Here is a 24,959-nt window from a genome sequence, read left to right as displayed (position 1 = left end):
GCGAACATTCTTCACTGGTAAAAGGATCATCTATTGATCCCAGAATATTTACATTAAATTGTTGTATAAAAGTCTTGTTTTTATCTACTTTGTGTCAATATTGTTTGAAACTTGTGTCCCATATACGGAACCGTATGATTCAGCGCAGTAATAATAATACCACAAATAAATAGACAGAGCTGCATATCTAATATGTGATTGGTGAGTATTGCATGCGACGCACGGGGGCTGGTCCTCCCGCTTCAATAAGTAGGGATGCGTTATATATGTATGGCCTATTCTGAGACGGACAAGGACAACCTCGTCCGAGCGATTGTCTCTGCAGGAAGGAGATCATTCACATATTTTACATATTGAATCCATTCATTTTGTCACTGTGATTATAAAACAAGAATGGAAATGGAAATACTTGTATAAAAATATTTGTTATATTTTATTTGTTTCATTTTGATCCAAAATATCACTGAGACCATGGCTCATGTTCAGGGGTCCTTAACGTTTTCAACCAAACGTCCTTTACCTTTAACCCAGTGGCATTATTATCTTTTAGACAGACTCCCTGACCAACTGACCTTGTCCTTCACACAATGACCTAAACATTTAGCTCTTTGATTCTTATGAAGTCTGCTTTATAATGCTAACAACATGTTCATCACTGTAAGATAAACAATATGATCGTGACTTTTGACCCAGTGACCTAAGCCTTTAGTCAGATGGATGCGTTTTTAATTGACCAAATTTACTTAATAATGTCATAATAAAATCAGAAATGACGTTAGACCTAGGATCATATTCAGGGATCCATGTTGTCCTCGACCTTTTCAACCAGACTTCCTTTACCTTTAACCCAGTTACATTGATCTCTTTTAGACAATTGACCCCCCCCCCCCTCCCCCTATTATTTAATTCCGACCGGTTTTGCTTCATAATCTCAATTTTTATCATCGATAACAAAAAAAAGACCTTTGCCCCTGACCCACTGACCTTGACCTCTACACAATAACTTTAAATCGTTTGACTCCTTAATTCGTATCAAGTTTTCTTTAATCATGTCTAGCAACATGTTCATCAATGAACGATATAAAATATTATCCTGACGTTTGACCCAGTGATCTTAGCCTTTGGTCAGATGAATCCGTTTTTTTATTGACCTATTTTGCTTAATCATGACATAAAAAAATCATAAATGACCTTAGAGTTTTGGACCTATAACATTGACCTTTGGACATTTTAACTAAACGTGAATTCAGACTCAAGACGAAATGGGTACATATAGAACAAAGGGAAACCTACTCGTTAAGTTTAAGCAATATCCGTCGAATACATTTCAAGAAATATTGTCAATAAACTTCAATTGTCAAAATCTAAGATGGCCGCCTGTGGGCCGTTTCGTTCTTTCAATTATAATCAATATGAAATAAGTGCAACAAAGGAAACTATTGGCGAAGTTCCAGAAAAATGCCCCCGTATTTTTTCCCAGAGATAACAAAGGAATGCAAATATATATGTGACACCGTGTAAGACAAATAAGGAAAACATCGTATCGATGACTGTCTCTGCAGCTAAGGGACCATTCACCGATTGTTACTTTAATGTACTAGTAAGTTGTTGTCTACATATTTGCTCCATTTACTTTGTCACTGTGATATTAGGAATTTAGCAAAACGGTTTGAATTCGGAAAAAAATGAAGTTTACAATCGGTTGGTGGAAGTGGCATGTCCAGGATCTCCGCGAAATATAGCATGGCAACATGAGGTTGGTAGGATGTAAGATATTCGTTTTGCATCATACCTTTGTCGAAATTTCTGTGCTGGGCACTTATTTTTTTATTGGTGGGACGGAGGTGATAAAGTGCGCAGATTTCGGAGTTATGGATAGAGATTACTGCCGCTGTGTTTTTAATGAAATTTTAAATGAGAGATCTAACAACCGTTGTTTTATAATTTATGTATTTGGGTAACGAATAAAGAAAGAAAACAAGTGTGAGTGAGACTGAAAATGATACCAGCCACAAATAGAAAACGCAAATACGGTAACTCACGAGACTAAAAATGATGTGCATTCGTCAGAATTATAACTGAATGTAAAATGGTCATACGACGTGTGTAACGTCATGGCTAGAGTACTAAGGATGATTGAATCTTGACCAACATCCACGTGCACCTCAAATGAGGTAGGAGACTCACTGAAATGAGGTAAACTTTAAAAAACCCACTTGTGTGTGTCAGTATTCTTACAGAATGTAAACAGATCAATAGGCGCTTGATAGACCTTGGCCAGAGTACTTAGGTAGCAATGTTCAGTAAAAAACGTTATCAAATCCTTAAGACACGTGTTTGAGATATGTAAACATAGCCAATTTAACCTGCACATTGCCAATACAAAAGTATATATATTTGTAATCTGAACATTTGCAATTGATTTACAGTTTTGAAGAGTAGTTTTTGTTTTGTTTTCCAGACCTGTGTAAACCATGGTTACCACCAACTAAATCATAATATGACCCAAAATGACACTGTTATATACATATGGAATTTAACAGACAGAATTAACTGACAGAGCTATAAACAAACAAATAGTATATATATTAAATATTTTAAATACTGAGTAAAATTGAAAACAAAAAAATCGGTATTATCAGTATGTACGATTGGTATCACCAATTTGCACAGTGAGCGTCCATTTGATTGAGAAAAGTCTCAGTTTCGCAAGTAATATTTTTTGATTGCCTGCCTATAACAATGATACTTAACACGAACATACCGCAGCATCCGAAAACACGTACGCATTCACCACACGTTTGGCAGTCGAACGCACGGTAAACCGTCCTTAAATGACCCTAACTGTTGACAGAAAGTTAAACAATAATAAACCAAATCTGTCGATATTAGCAGTAATCAAGTCCCTTAGCATTAGATAGTGCGCGAATCGATTCCCTGAGGATTGATCGGTCTGGAACGATACCGCACTTCGCATGCTCGATGGTCCAGAGCCAGTACAAACCATGCTTTTGGTCAACTAAACATGAGTGTTAAATAGCTTCATCCAATATTAATTTTATTTGACTTCATATTGGTCAAATTACACCAATACTTAAAGTGTTTTAGACAATTTGTTCTTGCCATGATCCGTTAACACATACTGAAGCTCTCATGGACATATGTTGTGGTAATGAAATGGCTAGATTGACAATTCTGTGATATGACAGTAGAAGTTATTTCCCTTGGTACGACTTTCCGGATATTGTTTTGTCTGTTTTTAGAGTATTTAGAGGATAATGAAAAAAATGGAAGATTACAGCTCACACAGCCAACGGGGTTTCCCCCAATACAAAGATGCTAGAGAGGATGCTAATGTAGCATACTATAGATACTTGCTCTTGTACTGGTAGTTAACCAATTAATGTGCATGAATCATACATATACATGCTATTATATTAAGAAAATGCTGCCATATTATTTCATTAGGAAAATGTTTAGGAATTACTCTTTAGTAATCGTTAATGGGTGTAGAACTAGCATAATACACAATTTAAAACAATTTATCTATTAAGTCGTGGTTAGATTATCAATGGTAATTGTTTGCCAATGTTTGACATTGCTTGTGAAACAACTCGTTCAATGAGAACAATATGGAACGTCAGGTACTTTAATGTCGTCTGGACATGTATCTATTTAACACTCAAAGAAGTGAATTCAGGGTGAGCGACTAACGCTCATTGGGCCTCTTATTAAACTCGGTAAAGTTAGATTTAATTTTCTTTATTTCGATCAATATTGACTACAATTAGCTTCTATTGTCAAGTCATATATACATTTGTATTTGCAGAATGTCGTTTAAAATGGCCAAGAATGTGAACCATACAAGCCGGCTGTTCCATTCAGAAGAGACAATGATATCATGTTGTTGGTTTTGGTTTTATTTGTTTGATGTCCTATCAACAGCTACGGTCGTTTAAAGACGACCTTCCGTGCGTGCGCTGTGCATGTATATAGTATGCATGTGTGTTTTGGTAGGCCCTCGTGCCTCACTGAAGCATACTGCCGACGACTCCAAGCAGGATACCCCATCCGATCACATTATATTGTCAACGGGCAAAGAAGTTATCCGACTCTTTAAATGCTTAGCGATAAGCAAGCGTAGCGACTATCATTGTTAAAGGCCCTGGTATGTCCTGCCAGGGGACAGAATATAATTTCCTCATTGGGGCGAACGCTTAACTAAACGCAAAACGTGAGGCACTACCAAGGAAGACATGAGGAAGAGGAAAGTAAATGTAAAAGTAAAAAGTAAATCCCAAATTCAGTCACCTCTTACAATCATGCGATGGGGCAGCAGGTACATGTATTACGGCCAATATCTTGGCGGGATTGTCAGGACAAGAATAATGTAGAATAGGCGACAGACACCAATATACCGCAGCCGCAAACAACACACAGATGGACTCATCATGGTTGTCTGCATCTCGCACCTGAGAAGCCGTAAATGAAGCCTCTCTTTCCATAAACGTAAACATGGCTAATGATGTGTCAGACAAACCGTTTTGAAAACACTTACTACATGCCATACGTACACAGAATGACCATGGCTGTTGATAGGACGTTATACATGTATATACTATAAACCCAGAACGATAAAACATAACCTTATGCTATAGGAAGCATATTTATTCATATTTATCAAATGGGAAACCTAATTAAAAAAATAATCCAGTTTGCAAAATATTTTCATAGTTAGACGGATGTTTATTAGCAGTACCATCAGCAGCATTATTGATTTTATGGGGTGTACCAGAATCAGTCATGCGGTTTATGGTGATATGAATGTCATCCATACATCATATCACAATATTGTTTTTGCAGTAGGACATCTATACAAAACGCTTCGGACTTTGAATGGGGAATATGAACGCATTTCAGTGACCTTTAGTCCTATAATGGTAAGCAGTGGGGGATCGTGGAGATACATGGCTTTTTTCAAAATTGTTTTTTCCCTTTAATTGGTAATCAAAATGCCATCTGGTTTCCAAATCCTACAAGAAGACATTTACGAAAAAACCCAGATTATTCAATAAGTCGTTTCTTACGAAATACAGTGAAACACGGCTGGATCATTCTCTCCTTGCACCTGTACGGATTCCAAATGTGTTGATCTGAATACTTACATAATAATTATAATGTCAAGAATTACGGAAGTTAGGCGACTTAATCGTCGTTGTCAGTATAATGTTACAAGAAGGGGTTTGTTGCTCATTATCTACGGCAGTATGCTTCAGTGAGGTAGCACTATAATGACGGCATCGGTTCTGCGATATCGTAAGGATACAAACACAAATATACCTCCCGAAACACACCTCGAAAGAACCATGGTGTCGCTTATGTTCTAAAATAATCAAACCAAGTAATGGACGAACTGTCTGTCGGGAAGCTAAAAAGACCCCAAAGATTCCTATTGAAACAATGATTGCAGATGAAGACGACAGTGGGACCTGGGATAGGTGTCGAATGTAAGATATATATTACACAGCAATAAATAAAAACAAACCCAGAGTACAACACTACCCACAACGATTTAATCTTCAAGCATTTCACTTTCAATAAACATTCAGATGAATTATAGCTTTACAATGTTAAACGCCAACCCAATAGCTTAAGTCATTTAAGAACGGCTTTTACTTCCGAGATCATACATGTGGTGACTGTGTGGTTTGGAGTCTGCGGTATGTTCGTGTTTGTCTCGATTCCGACTTTATAATTCTACCTTACTAAAGCTTACAGTCAGACACCCAGATGGAAGTGGAGCAGAAACGTCCATTCGTTAGAGACTCTGGCGTGTCTCGGCATAAGGGCAGAATCTAAAGCCAAAGGACGAACAATTAACTAAAGGCCGAAGGTGAAACAGTGCCAAGGAAGACATAGTAAGAAGAAAGTGGTTAAGAAATAAAAGATGAGAATGGGGGAAAGTTATAATAATTACTTCCATTTCCTGTTCTTTATTTCCAGCGCAACGAAGATTTAAAGGCTTATGTTAAGAAGTTCCAACGGTATTGCCTTGCTAATTATACACAAACACGAACACACGGGCCCATTCATGTATCTCATATCTCTAACAATGGGAAGGACGTCCTTAAATGCTGATAGCTGTTTCGAATACACTAAATATCACTGTATAACGTGTTCGTAATAATGTAAACAAACTAAACAGCTACAACCTAACTATTCGTTAGCAGCGAACAAATCACAATCCTCATAGCATTCCAGTGTCATCAGGCACGTATCGTATTGATAATGCCTACCAATGAAAATGTATGTTTCATTTACTAGCGCTCTGCCATCTACAAAGCAACATATTTCACTATAAAAGGTAATAGACAGCTTGTGGATGGTTTTGTGCATCATATCATTCCATTTCATATAATTAACAATACAATACTCTGTAAATCGTTCAGCTGTTAAACGGTTTCAACAAAGCAGTCCTTTGTTTAACAAGTGTTAATGCGACAGCATTTATAAGCAAATTATTAGCAGTTACAAGATATACTTAAGATTTACTGAGGAAATGGGTTCCATGGTGTTTTATTACATACTGTTTCTCTTGGCTGCATCTGAAGGTAAGACAAAAATCTTTAATCACTTGTCATTATTGTTCTATCATTGTTTAAACCGACAATTGAAGCCATACATGAGGGTCATACAACATGAAATCAATCAATCAGGCCCCAGTTTTTCAAAAGGTGTTTAGCTTAATCACTTGAGAGGTGAACAACTCATTTTTCCTTTACTTAAAAACTTCTGTAGGGATATTCTTCAAAATAAGCGGGTATGAAGAGACTGAAGAGTGCTATAGTTTCAGAAAATGTTGTCAGATAAGTTTTACTAGAAATCATTTAATCAGGATTTTAATATTGTTATTAAACTATGATTAGACTTATCACCTTTTGAACAACTGGGCCTGATGGTCCCGTTGTTTTACAGAGCATCTTCAGATGCCTTGAGCTGTGATGTGGAGGTAAAGTTCTCCATGTCCTTATTTGATTCCTGGATGTTTAACACCAGTGTAAATCGTATCTAAAGAGTTAAATTTAAAGTTGAGGTAATTATTAATGCAATATTTTTAAACATTCCTCCTTAGGAAGTGTACTCTAAAGAATTATTTTTCTTTCTGTCGAACACACTTCAATACATTTTTCATCATCATTATGCAGACCAGATCAACGATCTTTTTAATATCCCTTAATTGTCCAGTAGTTAATCTAGGTATTGTTTGTGTCCATTTGACAGTGAGTACAGCAAACCTTTATGTGTTTGATGAATATCTGAATCTACATCGCCTTTGTGTTTATGTCAAATAATTATTCGCTTTTATTCCTTTGATGATGGAACAATATTTGTTAGCATTTTTGAAGTTATTCTTATTCGACAAATATTCTGTATATATGGTTTAACTTACGATTAACTTTTATCTTAAGTTATGTATGTACGCTGTTTTCTTCAATTATCAATGGGTCGCAAATCAATACATACGAGGGATGATTGATATGTTGTGAGCGTCGTATTGAGGAAAGTACTCATATGCTACAGTAAAAAGGTGGGTGGCGGAATTTAAGCGCGGCCGACAGAGCCTTGCGGATGACCCCCCCCCCCCCCCCGCCCCAATCCTGGAAGACCTTGGAAGGTAATGACCTCGGTTTTTCTGGGATACAGATGGTATTCTGCTGATAGATTATCTCTAGAAGGGACAAACAATCAATGGCACATAGAAAGCTTCACTTATGAGGCAGTTACGGGAAAATTGTAAACTTACTTAGGAAAACTTCCTAAAAGTTTGCTATTCCATCAGAAAAATGCCCCTGTTCATACGTCTGTCATTGCCATGGCTACCATTCAGGGGTGTGACTTTAAATTGATTGAACATCCGCCTTATTCACCTCGATCCATTAGACTTTTATCTATTTCCAAACCTGAAAACAGCTATTTTGGGCATCAACCTTCAGTCCGATGATGACGTCATACATGCAGTGGATGACTTTCTGAGCTGCCAAGAAAAGGAGTTTTATAAAAGTGGCATGGACACCGCTGGCAAAAGTGTATAGATGCTGAAGGGGATAAAGTTGAAAAATAATACAATATGTCCGGCAAAATTCAAATCTTCCATTATTATGCTCACACCATATCAATCAGCCCTCGTATCAGTTCAGATTTGTTATGTAGTGTTTCATAAAATTAAAAAAAAATGAATATTTTATTCTTGATTTGTAGTGCATTGCAGCAATGGAGACGCCAATCAAACGTTAATGCATATGCTGGGATTTTTGAAAAATAAAGTTAATTCAAATCATCTTGGATGTGATGTCATTATTCTTAATCCAAACAATGACAATGCTTCTATCAACATTTCATCCCAAGATGGACAATTGAGGAACGTGATACTTCAAAGCCTTTATGCCCATACTGAGACCTTCAATCAAGACTTCGAAGTAGATGGTTCAGGTTTAAGCCGGAAAGGAATCAAAGTTACCTCTGATCGTCAGTTGTTCGTGTATGGAATCAGTCGTCATACATTAGGTTTTGAAGGTTTTCTTTCTCTTCCAACCCATTACCAAGGCAATCACTACTTTGTTATCACAGGAAGCTCTCAATCGGAATTCCTCATTGTTGGCATATATCCCGGTACATGCGTACATGTTCTTCTTAGAACAACCTTTACAAAAGTAACGTATAAAGGTAACTCTTATAAAAATGGAAGCACTATAACAGAAATTTTGAATGAATACAGTACAATGAAAGTATACGCGGCGGCGAGTGATTTTACCGGAACAGAGATAAGGTCTTCTAGAACTGTGAGTGTGTTTAACGGGAACAAACTTATTGGTCGTAATAATGGAAAAAACCACCTGGTCGAACAGTTACCGCCATCTGACAACTGGGGTCAGGCGTACGTAACGACAGGTCCAATAGGTTTCACATATGACTGCAAGATTATGTCAGGTTTTCCAAATACTTGTGTCAACTACACATGTTCAACTAACGTCACGGAATATCTTGATTTACCAGAAGCTGGCTCGTACAGGACATTGCAATTTAACAACAAAACCTGTTTCCTGACTTCAAACAAGCCAATACTAGTAACCATACTCATATTCAGAGATTATGATACACGCCCGTGTTTGATAACACTGCCGGCCCTCGAGGAGGTTAGATATACAATGGTTTATGTACCAGCTGCCATGGATAATGCTCAATTAATTATCGTAACGAACGAAAACATTACAGTGAACAATGCAACTGATGAAACGATTTTGACATACGTCGAGTGTCCAAGTTATATCAATACATGCATACATTATGTAAAAATACTGCGAAGAAATCAGACTTACACGATCAGATCCACGAAGCAGCATTTTGTGATTTCAGCTTATATTCATGGAACAAGATGTAAAGGAAACAATTGTGATGATAGAGGAATAGGATATCCGATTTTATACCATACCCCTAAGGTAAGTCATTCCTTTTAATGACAAATAGCAATAATGCCGATATTTCAGATAAAAGTATTATTTATATTTCGTTTCTAGTATTGTTTAACGTCCCATCAACAACATGCGAATGGTGATTTGTGTGTTTTTGGATGCTACGGTATGTAAGTGTTTGCCTCCTTAGAATAACTTTGGTTTTGTTTATAATCGTTCAACGTCCTATTAACAGTTCATGTCGTTCAAGGACGGTCTCCCGTGGGTGCAACATGCATGCGTGCGGTGAGTGCATATGTGTGTTTTGGGAGGCTGCAGTATCTTTATGTTAAGTCTCCTTCTGATAGTTCGGAACTTTTGCCGAATTTAAGTGCTACCTCACTGAAACATAAAGCAAGGATATATAATTTGGCACAGAACATATATTGCACGCCTGAAGATTTTTTTTTGCGTTTTCCTCCAAGTGGTTGGGGACCTTTCGTTTTCATTTATATCGTGATTGATACTAGAATGTATCTTTTTTAATGGGATGTGCATTTGCAAATATATACGAAAATATCATTTAACAGAATAAGCTAAATTAAAGTCCACTAGTTATTACTGATGACAGCGTTAACTTTCAGAAACCTCGCCATTTTCGTCGCCTTGTTTACATAAGCTCCATAGGGAGAGTCACTATCTCAAGCAGAAATTAAGATAAATTGACGCTTTCAAATTTTACAATTTCTGTCTTTTTAAAGATTAGTTTAGTCAGAGCATTGGGCGTAATATCAGTTAAGGATATTGCTTGTCTCCAAAAAAAAGTAGATAACTATCTTTATCAACAGCATTTCAGAAATTATTTAGGTGTGCGTTATTACGTTCCCGATCGTATTCAAACAAAATACACCCAAGTTAACAATAGTTCCCATGCGCAATTATATGCGTTTGCACATCAGTTTCCACACTCACTTTTACGACGCATTTGTACATCTAACAACGAGAGGTATTCTCTCTCGATTTAAAATGAATTTGATGGAATGTTTTCTATATACGAAATTACGTACCCACAAGGTACTGCCGAAGACGCTTTACAAGTACACCCAGCCCGATCATATTACATTGACAACGAACGAACCGATATTCTTACCCCTAATATGCCGAGGGCTCAGCAGGAGTAGTACCTACCATTTTAATGTCTCTGGTATGGCTTTACTAGGGGACAGAACCAAAAGCTTTCCTCACACAGACGAACGCTCAACTTAAGGCCAAATGTGAACCAGTTGCGAAGGAGGCAATGTGAAGAATAAAAGAGAAAAGATAAGTTCCCTAATTTAGTCGCCCCGTATTATCAATTATTAGGGGTAGCAAGTACAGTTCTCACGACCTATCTGCAGAGCAGGTGATTTAAATAGCATTGTGTGAAATAATAAACGTTGTTATAACTGCCACGTCAGTATATGGACTGGGTGAAAGTGATGAACATGGGAGGCCGTCCTTAAATGACAATAAGTTGATAGGACGTTAAACAATACAAATCCAAGCCAAGCACATCAATGAATGAAATATTTGTTTCTTCTTTTTACTATTTGTTACTATTAAACAATTGCTATTCTATCTGAGGTGTTCGCTTTGATTTTATTCAGGGGAACAGCGAACATAAAAATGTCACGTGTAGCGAGAGTTCAGGATTACCCGACAGCTCCACTGAAGGTAGGCAATTTGTCACATTCCACTGAGGAATTTTTGATTGTTATTCATATATGGATTTATATAAGCTATGTACCGTTAATAACAAGTATAGATTAAATCGAGCACATATATATTGATCCAAAAATAATTTATTTTGTTTTTACGTACGTAGGAATGAATTTGAAAAAAACACCTCTATTGATATTTCAAAAGAGCCATCTCCACTGAATGTTTTATATCCCAGAGATGAATACCGTTTTCGAATAGAGGTCGCCTATTGGTAAACATTGCCTCATGTATTGGTCTCTAGTTACTAGGTGCTACTCCTGATCGTCAGTTGGTGCGGACGACAAACATTAATATATCCAGTCTTCCAAAACAGATATACTAATTGTATACGCATGCATATCAAACACATAATTGGCCGTCCTTCAATGGCCATAGCTGTTGATAGGACATTTCACAATACACCAAAACACATTCTGCAGGTACAAAGCGTCTTACATTATCCGGTTATACTTATAGCTGACAATGTCCTGCATGTATAATATTGTTAACAGCCTATCGACGAATGTAGTTATTCAGGGGGAAAACGGTAAAAAAATGAAACTGCTTCCCCGATTGTATTGATACGTAATAGCTGTCGACATTTGGGATCTAATAGTATTTTTATCTTCTCTACGTAATGTTATTCTTCCTAATATCTCCACGAAAAACATTCGACTTTACTGTTTCAACTGTCCATGTACGTTCACTTGTCTCAAACTGTAAAACAAACAGCGCGATGTTCAACCTGAAGGTACGTGTGGTAAAGTAGAGCTAATCTTCAAGAGGTTGTCATCTCTCGTTTGCGCATTGGCAAACATATATTACCCACTGTTACATATTATGAAGGGAAGACCCTCCTTTTTATTTTTGGAAGGGAATATCCTCCTTTTCATTTTTGGAAGGGAAGACCCGCCTTTTTACTTTTGGAAGGGAAGACCCTCGTTTTTATTTCTGGAAGGGAAGACCCTCCCTTTGGTCATTTTTGTGGTTAACCTTTTACTGTCAAGCATTTATGATTTAGTGTTGCGATTTCAAAAAGACTTATTAGATATATGTACCGTTACGCCTATGACATGCTTATATTTGCTTATTTACGCGCGATTGAAATATACCATATTTTTTGGCAACCGGTTGATATCAGTAATTATTTGAGTGACCTTCAAACATTTGATTTTATTGAGTAAATCAATACAATACAAGCCTGGGATAAGGTATTTCAATAGCAATAGAAGGTATCATCTAAAGCCAAAACAGTATTTCTAGCTCAAAATCAATAAAACTAGGACACTGTACATATACAAAATATAACAGCAATTTATTTAATGAATTAAATATTATATTTGCACAAACATCCTCGATATGTTTTGTTTAGAAACATCAATTTTAATCTGACTATATCATTTCATCATGGGCGAATATTTGTAGAAACAAGCCGTTTTCAAAAAGTACATGTAATGGCCTGTAAAGTCCTATAAATATTGTATTTGCTAATCAATAGCAAATAAAGCTTATACGTTACGTCAGCGCATACAGGGGTGGTTGGCCTGATTTGATTATTTTAAAATATGCCAATATTAATTTCTAATTATTAAACGTGAAATTTGCAATGGTATCTTTTGACTATAGATATTTTGCAATTGGATTAAATAGTAATAATGAAATTGATTTAATTATTTATCAGGATAAATAATTGTATTACCTTTCCTGACCAGTGGATACCTACTTCTTAGATTTATTGACAAACACAATTTGCAACACGAACGGGAAATTTTTACATTTAGAAGGAAGGGATAACAAATCGCATTCGACTCTTTGATATACTACTTTGAGCAAAGGTCAAATCGGGAGAGAATTAACCATTTGGCTTCTACGACGTATTTGATTCAACTGTGATGCACACATTTTTCACCAACAAACGTCCCTATATACATCAATTAAATGGTCTAGTAGAGCCTGCTACCATTACAAAATATCAAATTTGATGTTGTTCTTAAATTAACTTCATACATGTATCAAATAGTGGAGTGTGCAATATTGTCCGACAGCATTCACTCCGTCGTATTGGTTATAACTTTAGAACATGCTAAATGAGTTATGCCATTGATGTGAATTACTGTACTATTTTACTCTTAAACGTCATATTAAGAGCGATGGTCATTTCAGTTATGGATAGTTTCACCTGGTTTCATTTGGTATGTGCTTTGCTCGAGTTTATGAAAATATGATCTGAAAGTGCTTTACCAAAATTGTTAATTATATAACCCTATTACCATCCTTTCTTGTGACCTAAATAGTCCTATATTGCTGTTTCAGATCCTTCCTCACCACTGGTGCAGAACAGGTCGTGCCAATGTTGTAGTTCGAGAAACTCCACTGCGAATTACACTAAAGAAGACCTGGCGGCTATGCTGACACTACTGAGGGAAAAGCTGTATGTCCATCGGAAAAAGACGAATATGTACATCCGCTCTCTCATCTCCGCTCCAGACTACAGGGTCTCGTCAAAGGTCATAGGTTACACGTGTGGATGCGTTCTTGGATTACTAGGAATATGTCTGGTACTTTTGGATATCCGAAATCTCTTAAAGATGTTCAAAAACATCCGACGGAATATTTTCTCTCGGTAACTAGGGATAGACACATTTTGTCAATAACATTTGCTGCGACCAGATCTGTATATAATAGGTCGACATGTGTTTTAATTTTGACCAATAAGGTTGTTTGAGCGACAGCTTCAAGTACTTTCTATGAATGATAATTGTGCATTTCATACAGAAATGTTCCTGCGTCAAAAAGTGAATGAAGTAGACTGTTGTAACATTAATCAAAGATAACACTGCAGCATCGGCAAAGACGCATTTTGTGGGAATTTTAAGTTGTACATAGTGACAAAAGAACTGTATTATTTGTTTTCAATCTAATGTGTATTTTTCTATTTGTTTTTACTTATAATAAATACTAGCACAAACAACTGTTTCAAGTGGGTTTATTTCTTCCTTAACATGTTATTTATCTAGTGTGTGGAAATGACCTAGTTGAAGTGATAATTCAATTCTTGGAGTGGTTCTCTGTCAATATACGGCTTACGTATCAATGCTTAACGACCATACCATTCAGGACTTAACGACCATACAAATGAGGACTTAACGACCATACAAATCAGGATATAACACCAATCAAAACCACGACTCAAACCCCATACAAATCAGGACTTAAAGACCATAAACATCTGGAATTAAAGACCATACACATCAGGACTTAACGACCATACAAATCAGGACTAGAAAACCATACAAATCAGGACTTAACGACCATACAAATCAGGACTTACCGACCATACAAATCAGGACTTATCGATCATACAAATCAGGACTTAACGACCATACCAATGAGGACTAGAAGACCATACGAAATCAGGACTTCAAAACTATACACATCAGGACGTACTGACCATACAAATCTAGAATTAAAGACCAAACACATTAGGACTTAAAACTAATGCAAATTTAAAGACCACCCTAATCAAGACTCAAAGACAATACAAATCAGGACTTAACCACCATACAAATCAGGACTTAACCACCATACAAATCAGGACTTAACGACTATACAAATCAGGACTTAACCACCATACAAATCAGGACTATCAGACCATACAAATCTGGACTTAACGACCATACAAATCAGGAATTAACGACCATACAAATCAGGACTTAACGACCATACAAATCAGAATTAGCAGACCATACAAATCTGGACTTAATGACCATACAAATAAGGACTTAACGACCATACAAATCAGGACTTAACGACCATACAAATCAGGACTAGACGACCATACAAATCAGGACCAGAAGACCATACAAATCAGGACTAGACGACCATACAAATCAGGACTTAACCACCATACAAATCAGGACTAGAAGACCATACAATTAAGGACTAGAAGACCATACAAATCAGGTCTAGAAGACCATACAAATCTGGACTTAACGACCATACAAATCAGGACTTAACGACCATACAAATCTGGACTTAACGACCATACAAATCAGGACTAGAAGACCATACAAATCAGGACTAGAAGACCATCCAAATCAGGACTAGAAGACCATACATATCAGGACTAGAAGACCATACGAATCTGGACTTAACGACCATACAAATCAGGACTTAACGACCATACAAATCTGGATTTAACGACCATACCAATGGGGACTAGAAGACCATACACATCAGGACTAGAAGACCATACAAATCAGGACTAGAAGACCATACAAATCAGGACTAGACGACCATACAAATCAGGACTTAACGGCCATACAAATCAGGACTAGAAGACCATACAAACCAGGACTAGAAGACCATACAAATCAGGACTTAACGACCATAAAATCAGGACTAGAAGACCATACAAATCAGGACTAGACGACCATACAAATCAGGACTTAACGACCATACACAGCAGAGCTAGAAGACCATACCAATCAGGACTAGAAGACCATAGAAATCAGGACTAGAAGACCATACAAATCAGGACTAAACGACCATAAAATCAGGACTAGAAGACCATACAAATCAGGACTAGAAGACCATACACATCAGGACTAAACGACCATACAAATAAGAACTTAACGAACATATAAAACAGGACTAGAAGACCATACAAATCAGGACTAAACGACCATACAAATAAGAACTTAACGAACATACAAATCAGGACTTAACGACCATACAAATCAGGACTTAACCACCATACAAATCAGGACTAGCAGACCATACAAATCAGGACTTAACGACCATACCAATGAGGACTAGAAGACCATACGAAATCAGGACTTCAAAACTATACACATCAGGACGTACTGACCATACAAATCTAGAATTAAAGACCAAACACATTAGGACTTAAAACTAATGCAAATTTAAAGACCACCCTAATCAAGACTCAAAGACAATACAAATCAGGACTTAACCACCATACAAATCAGGACTTAACCACCATACAAATCAGGACTTAACGACTATACAAATCAGGACTTAACCACCATACAAATCAGGACTATCAGACCATACAAATCTGGACTTAACGACCATACAAATCAGGAATTAACGACCATACAAATCAGGACTTAACGACCATACAAATCAGAATTAGCAGACCATACAAATCTGGACTTAATGACCATACAAATCAGGACTTAACGACCATACAAATCAGGACTTAACGACCATACAAATCAGGACTAGACGACCATACAAATCAGGACCAGAAGACCATACAAATCAGGACTAGACGACCATACAAATCAGGACTTAACCACCATACAAATAAGGACTAGAAGACCATACAAATCAGGTCTAGAAGACCATACAAATCTGGACTTAACGACCATACAAATCAGGACTTAACGACCATACAAATCTGGACTTAACGACCATACAAATCAGGACTAGAAGACCATACAAATCAGGACTAGAAGACCATACAAATCAGGACTAGAAGACCATACACATCAGGACTAGAAGACCATACGAATCTGGACTTAACGACCATACAAATCAGGACTTAACGACCATACAAATCTGGATTTAACGACCATACCAATGGGGACTAGAAGACCATACACATCAGGACTAGAAGACCATACAAATCAGGACTAGAAGACCATACAAATCAGGACTAGACGACCATACAAATCAGGACTTAACGGCCATACAAATCAGGACTAGAAGACCATACAAACCAGGACTAGAAGACCATACAAATCAGGACTTAACGACCATAAAATCAGGAATAGAAGACCATACAAATCAGGACTAGACGACCATACAAATCAGGACTTAACGACCATACACAGCAGGGCTAGAAGACCATACCAATCAGGACTAGAAGACCATAGAAATCAGGACTAGAAGACCATACAAATCAGGACTAAACGACCATAAAATCAGGACTAGAAGACCATACAAATCAGGACTAGAAGACCATACATATCAGGATTAAACGACCATACAAATAAGAACTTAACGAACATATAAAACAGGACTAGAAGACCATACAAATCAGGACTAAACGACCATACAAATAAGAACTTAACGAACATACAAATCAGGACTTAACGACCATACAAATCAGGACTAGAAGACCATACAAATCAGGACTAGCAGACCATACAAATCAGGACTAGAAGACCATACAAATCAGGACTTAACGACCATACAAATCAGGACTAGAAGACCATACAAATCAGGACTTAACGACCATACAAATCAGGACTTAACGACCATACAAATCAGGACTTAACGACCATACAAATCAGGACTTCACGACCTTACAAATCAGGACTTAACGACCATACAAATCAGGACTTAACGACCATACAAATCAGGACTTAACCACCATACAAATCAGGACTTAACCACCATACAAATCAGAACTAGAAGACCATACAAATCAGGACTAGAAGACCATACACATCAGGACTAGAAGACCATACGAATCTGGACTTAACGACTATACAAATCAGGACTTAACGACCATACAAATCTGGACTTAACGACCATACCAATGCGGTAAATCAGATAACACTGCAGCATCGGCACAGACGCATTTTGGGGGAATTTTAAGTTGTACATTGTGACAAAAGAACTGTATTATTTGTTTTCAATCTAATGTGTATTTTTCTATTTGTTTTTACTTATAATAAATACTAGCACAAACAACTGTTTCAAGTGGGTTTATTTCTTCCTTAACATGTTATTTATCTAGTGTGTGGAAATGACCTAGTTGAGGTGATAATTCAATTCTTGGAGTGGTTCTCTGTCAATATACGGCTTACGTATCAATGCTTAACGACCATACCATTCAGGACTTAACGACCATACAAATGAGGACTTAACGACCATACAAATCAGGATTTAACACCCATCAAAACCACGACTCAAACCCCATACAAATCAGGACTTAAAGACCATCAACATCTGGAATTAAAGACCATACATATCAGGACTTAACGACCATACAAATCAGGACTAGAAGACCATACAAATCAGGACTTAACGACCATACAAATCAGGACTAGAAGACCATACAAATCAGGACTTAACGACCATACAAATCAGGACTTATCGACCATACAAATCAGGACTTAACGACCATACCAATGAGGACTAGAAGACCATACGAAATCAGGACTTCAAAACTATACACATCAGGACGTACTGACCATACAAATCTAGATTTAAAGACCACCCTAATGAAGACTCAAAGACAATACAAATCAGGAATTAACGACCATACAAATCAGGACTTACCCACCATACAAATCGGGACTTAACGACTATACAAATCAGGACTTAACCACCATACAAATCAGGACTATCAGACCATACAAATTTGGACTTAACGACCATACAAATCAGGAATTAACGACCATACAAATCAGGACTTAACGACCATACAAATCAGAATTAGCACACCATACAAATCTGGACTTAATGACCATACAAATCAGGACTTAACGACCATACAAATCAGGACTAGACGACCATACAAATCAGGACCAGAAGACCATACAAATCAGGACTAGACGACCATACAAATCAGGACTCATCGACCATACAAATCAGGACTTAACCACCATACAAATCAGGACTAGAAGACCATACAAATCAGGACTAGAAGACCATACAAATCAGGACTTAACGACCATACAAATCAGGACTTAACGACCATAAAAATCTGGACTTAACGACCATACAAATCAGGACTTAGCAGACCATACAAATCAGGACTTAATGACCATACAAATCAGGACTTAAGGACCATACAAATCAGGACTTAACGACCATACAAATCAGGACTAGGCGACCATACAAATCTGGACTTAACGACCATACAAATCTGGACTTAACGACCATACAAATCAGGACTAGAAGACCATACAAATCAGGACTAGAAGACCATACAAATCAGGACTAGAAGACCATACACATCAGGACTAGAAGACCATACGAATCTGGACTTAACGACCATACAAATCAGGACTTAACGACCATACAAATCTGGATTTAACGACCATACCAATGAAGACAAGAAGACCATACACATCAGGACTAGAAGACCATACAAATCAGGACTAGAAGACCATACCAATCAGGACTAGACGACCATACAAATCAGGACTTAACGACCATACACAGCAGGACTAGAAGACCATACCAATCAGGACTAGAAGACCATACAAATCAGGACTAGAAGACCATACAAATCAGGACTAAACGACCATAAAATCAGGACTAGAAGACCATACAAATCAGGACTAGAAGACCATACACATCAGGACTAAACGACCATACAAATAAGAACTTAACGAACATATAAAACAGGACTAGAAGACCATACAAATCAGGACTAAACGACCATACAAATAAGAACTTAACGAACATACAAATCAGGACTTAACGACCATACAAATCAGGACTAGAAGACCATACAAATTAGGACTAGCAGACCATACAAATCAGGACTAGAAGACCATACACATCAGGACTTAACGACCATACAAATCAGGACTTAACGACCATACAAATCAGGACTTAACGACCATACAAATCAGGACTTCACGACCTTACAAATCAGGACTTAACGACCATACAAATCAGGACTTAACGAACATACAAATCAGGACTTAACCACCATACAAATCAGGACTAAACCACCATACAAATCAGGACTTAACGACCATACAAATCAGGACTTAACCACCATACAAATCAGGACTTAACCACTATACAAATCAGGACTAGCAGACCATACAAATCTGGACTTAACGACCATACAAATCAGGACTTAACGACCATACAAATCTGGACTTAACGACCATACAAATCAGGACTAGAAGACCATACAAATCAGAACTAGAAGACCATATCAATCAGGACTAGAAGACCATACACATCAGGACTAGAAGACCATACGAATCTGGACTTAACGACTATACAAATCAGGACTTAACGACCATACAAATCTGGACTTAACGACCATACCAATGCGGACAAGAAGACCATACACATCAGGACTAGAAGACCATACAAATCAGGACTTAACGGCCATACAAATCAGGACTAGAAGACCATACAAATCAGGACTAGAAGACCATACAAATCAGGACTAAACGACCATAAAATCAGGACTAGAAGACCATACAAATCAGGACTAGAAGACCATACACATCAGGACTAAACGACCATACAAATAAGAACTTAACGAACATACAAATCAGGACTTAACGACCATACAAATCAGGACTAGAAGACCATACAAATCAGGACTAGAAGACCATACAAATCAGGATTAGCCGACCATACAAATCAGGACTAGAAGACCATACAAATCAGGACTTAACGACCATACAAATCTGGACTTAACGACCATACAAATCAGGACTTAACGACCATACAAATCAGGACTTCATGACCATACAAATCAGGACTTAACGACCATACAAATCAGGACTTAACCACCATACAAATCAGGACTTAACGACCATACAAATCAGGACTTAACCACCATACAAATCAGGACTTAACGACCATACAAATCAGGACTTAACCACCATACAAATCAGGACTTAACGACCATACAAATCATGACTAGAAGACCATACAAATCAGGACTAGAAGACCATACAAATCAGGACTAAAAGACCATACAAATCAGGACTTAACGACCATACAAATCAGGACTTAACGACCATACAAATCAGGACTTAACGACCATACAAATCAGGACTAGAAGACCATACAAATCAGAACTAGAAGACCATACAAATCAGGACTAGAAGACCATACAAATCAGGACTAAACGACCATAAAATTAGGACTAGAAGACCATACACAGCAGGCTAGAAGACCATTCACATCAGGACTAGAAGACCATACAAATCAGGACTAGAAGACAATACAAATCAGGACTAGACGACCATACAAATCAGGACTTAACGACCATACAAATCAGGACTAGAAGACCATACAAATCAGGACTAGAAGACCATACACATCAGGACTTAACGACCATACAAATCAGGACTAGAAGACCATACAAATCAGAACTAAACGACCATAAAATCAGGACTAGAACACCATACACAGCAGGACTAGAAGACCATACAAATCGGGACTAGACGACTATACAAATCAGGACTAAACGACCATCAAATCAGGACTAGAAGACCATACACAGCAGGACTAGAAGACCATACAAATCAGGACTAGAAGACCATACAAATCAGGACTAGAAGACCATACAAATCAGGACTAGAAGACCATACAAATCAGGACTAGAAGACCATACAAAACAGGACTAAACGACCATACACATCAGGACTAGAAGACCATACAAATGAGGACTAGAAGACCAGGCGAATCTGGACTTAACGACCATACAAATCAGGACTTAACGACCATACAAATCTGGACTTAACGACCATACCAATGAGGACAAGAAGACCATACACATCAGGACTAGAAGACCATACAAATCAGGACTAGAAGACCATACAAATCAGGACTAGACGACCATACAAATCAGGACTCAACGGCCATACAAATCAGGATTAGAAGACCATACAAATCAGGACTAGAAGACCATACAAATCAGGACTAAACGACCATAAAATCAGGACTAGAAGACCATACACAGCAGTACTAGAAGACCATACAAATCAGGACTAGAAGACCATACAAATCTGGACTAAACGACCACAGAATCAGGACTAGAAGACCATACACAGCAGGCTAGAAGACCATACAAATCAGGACTAGAAGACTATACAAATCAGGACTAGAAGACCACACAAATCAGGACTAGAAGACCATACAAATCAGGACTAGAAGATCATACAAATCAGGACTAGAAGACCATACAAATCAGGACTAGAAGACCATACAAAACAGGACTAGAAGACCATACACATCAGGACTAAACGACCATGCAAATAAGAACTTAACGAACATACAAATCAGGACTAGAAGACCATACAAATCAGGAATAAACGACCATACAAATAAGAACTTAACGAACATACAAATCAGGACTTAACGACCATACAAATCAGGACTAGAAGACCATACAAATCAGGACTAGCAGACCATACAAATCAGGACTAGAAGACCATACAAATCAGGACTTAATGACCATACAAATCAGGACTTAACGACCATACAAATCAGGACTCAACGACCATACAAATAAGAACTTAACGAACATACAAATCAGGACTTAACGACCATACAAATCAGGACTAGAAGACCATACAAATCAGGACTAGCAGACCATACAAATCAGGACTAGAAAACCATACAAATCAGGACTTAACGACCATACAAATCAGGACTTAACGACCATACAAATCTAGACTTAACGACCATACCAATGAGGACAAGAAGACCATACAAATCAGAACTAGAAGACCATACAAATCAGGACTAGAAGACCATACAAATCAGGACTAAACGACCATAAAATTAGGACTAGAAGACCATACACAGCAGGCTAGAAGACCATTCACATCAGGACTAGAAGACCATACAAATCAGGACTAGAAGACAATACAAATCAGGACTAGACGACCATACAAATCAGGACTTAACGACCATACAAATCAGGACTAGAAAACCATACCAATCAGGACTAGAAGACCATACACATCAGGACTAGAAGACCATACAAATCAGGACTAGAAGACCATACATTTCAGGACTAGAAGACCATACAAATCAGAACTAAACGACCATAAAATCAGGACTAGAACACCATACACAGCAGGACTAGAAGACCATACAAATCAGGACTAGACGACTATACAAATCAGGACTAAACGACCATAAAATCAGGACTAGAAGACCATACACAGCAGGACTAGAAGACCATACAAATCAGGACTAGAAGACCATACAAATCAGGACTAGAAGACCATACAAATCAGGACTAGAAGACCATACAAATCAGGACTAGAAGACCATACAAAACAGGACTAGAAGACCATACACATCAGGACTAGAAGACCATACAAATGAGGACTAGAAGACCAGGCGAATCTGGACTTAACGACCATACAAATCAGGACTTAACGACCATACAAATCTGGACTTAAGACCATACAAATCAGGAAATAGAAGACCTACAAATCAGGAACTAGAAACCATAAATCAGAAAACAAGACCTACAATAGGAAGAACCTACACAGGATTAACGACCAATACAGGACTACACTACAAATCGGACTAAGACCAACAATCAGGACAGAAGACCTACATCAGGACTAGACGACCATAAAACGGACTAAGACCATACAAATCAGGACTAAAAACCAACAAATAGGACTAGAAGACATACAGGCACACAGACAATCAACGACAAGACAAAGACAACAACAACATAAAGCAAACCAAAGGACAAACCATACAGATAGGAGACAACAAACAACGACAACAAATAAGAACTAAACACTAAAATCAGGACGAAGACCATACAAACAACAGAAACCAAAACAGGAAAAGCAACAAAACGACAAAGACCAAAACAACTATAAGACCATAAACACAATCAGACTAAGACCATCAAATTAGGACTAAAAATCCACATAAGGACAAATACAAAATAGGACTAAACCACAATCGGACTTAACCCATACAAATCAGGACTTAACACATACAAATCAGGACTTAACGACATCAACATAGACAAAAAGGACTAACACAAGGACTAACCATACAAATCAGGACTAGAGACCATACAACATAAGACAAACATAGAAAACGGACCTAACACATTAACACCAAGATCTAAACGACCAAAATAACTAAGACCATACAATCAGGACTAAGACCATAAATAGGAAAAACATACAATAGAAACCAATACAAATCAGGAAAGACACAAATATACAAAGACCAAGAATCAGAGAACCATACAACAGGAAGACCATAAACGACTAAAACAACAAATCACGACTAAACCACATAAACACAAACAACAAGGAGACGAATACAAATCAGGACTAGAAGACCATACACAGAGGACAAAAAACAGGACTAGAAGACCATACACATCAGGAAAAGACCAACAAAGACTTAAGACATACAATCAGGACAAACCAAAATCAGGATAAAAGACCATAACTAAGACTAAACATCAAAAGGATTAAAACCATACAAATCAGGACTAGAAGACCATACCAATCAGGACTAGAAGACCATACAAATCAGGACTAGAAGACCATACAAATCAGGACTAAAGACCATACAAATCAGGACTAGAAGACCATACAAATCAGGACTAGAAGACCATACAAATCAGGACTAAACGACCATACAAATCAGGACTTAACGACCATACAAATCAGGACTAGAAGACCATACCAATCAGGACTAAGACGACCATACAAATCAGGACTAGAAGACCATACAAATCAGGACTTAACGACCATACAAATCAGGACTAGAAGACCATACAAATCAGGACTAGAAGACCATACAAATCAGGACTAGAAGACCATACAATCAGGACTTAACGACCATACAAATCAGGACTTAACGACCATACAAATCAGGACTTAACGACCATACAAATCAGGACTAAACGACCATACAAATCAGGACTTAACGACCATACAAATCAGGACTTAACGACCATACAAATCAGACTAGAAGACCATACAAATCAGGACTAGAAGGACCATACAAATCAGGACTTAGAAGACCATA

At 37.5% G+C, this 24,959-nt stretch overlaps 1 protein-coding gene across 1 annotated transcript; it reads left to right on the top strand.

Moving 5' to 3' along the window:
- Nucleotides 1-6,559: 6,559 nt before the first annotated feature.
- On the top strand, nt 6,560-14,165 carry LOC117340463. Its single transcript, XM_033902223.1, has 4 exons — nt 6,560-6,611; nt 8,260-9,497; nt 11,096-11,162; nt 13,503-14,165. The coding sequence occupies exons 1-4, from the start codon at nt 6,560-6,562 to the stop codon at nt 13,814-13,816; spliced, it is 1,671 nt and encodes a 556-aa protein (XP_033758114.1). The 3' UTR covers nt 13,817-14,165.
- The last annotated feature ends 10,794 nt before the right edge of the window (nt 14,166-24,959 follow it).

This window comes from Pecten maximus, chromosome 13 (assembly GCF_902652985.1).
Source record: "Pecten maximus chromosome 13, xPecMax1.1, whole genome shotgun sequence".
NCBI classification, from domain to species: Eukaryota; Metazoa; Mollusca; class Bivalvia; order Pectinida; family Pectinidae; genus Pecten; species Pecten maximus.
This window is presented reverse-complemented; position numbering and strand designations above follow the sequence as displayed.

What these genes read in the sequence shown, in the direction of transcription:
- LOC117340463 (XM_033902223.1), top strand. Translation starts at nt 6,560, where the DNA reads ATGGGTTCCATGGTGTTTTATTACATACTGTTTCTCTTGGCTGCATCT. An exon ending in TCTCTTGGCTGCATCTGAAG is followed by an intron (nt 6,612 to 8,259) that starts GTAAGACAAAAA and finishes CTTGATTTGTAG; the next exon opens with TGCATTGCAGCAATGGAGAC. An exon ending in ACCCGACAGCTCCACTGAAG is followed by an intron (nt 11,163 to 13,502) that starts GTAGGCAATTTG and finishes TTGCTGTTTCAG; the next exon opens with ATCCTTCCTCACCACTGGTG.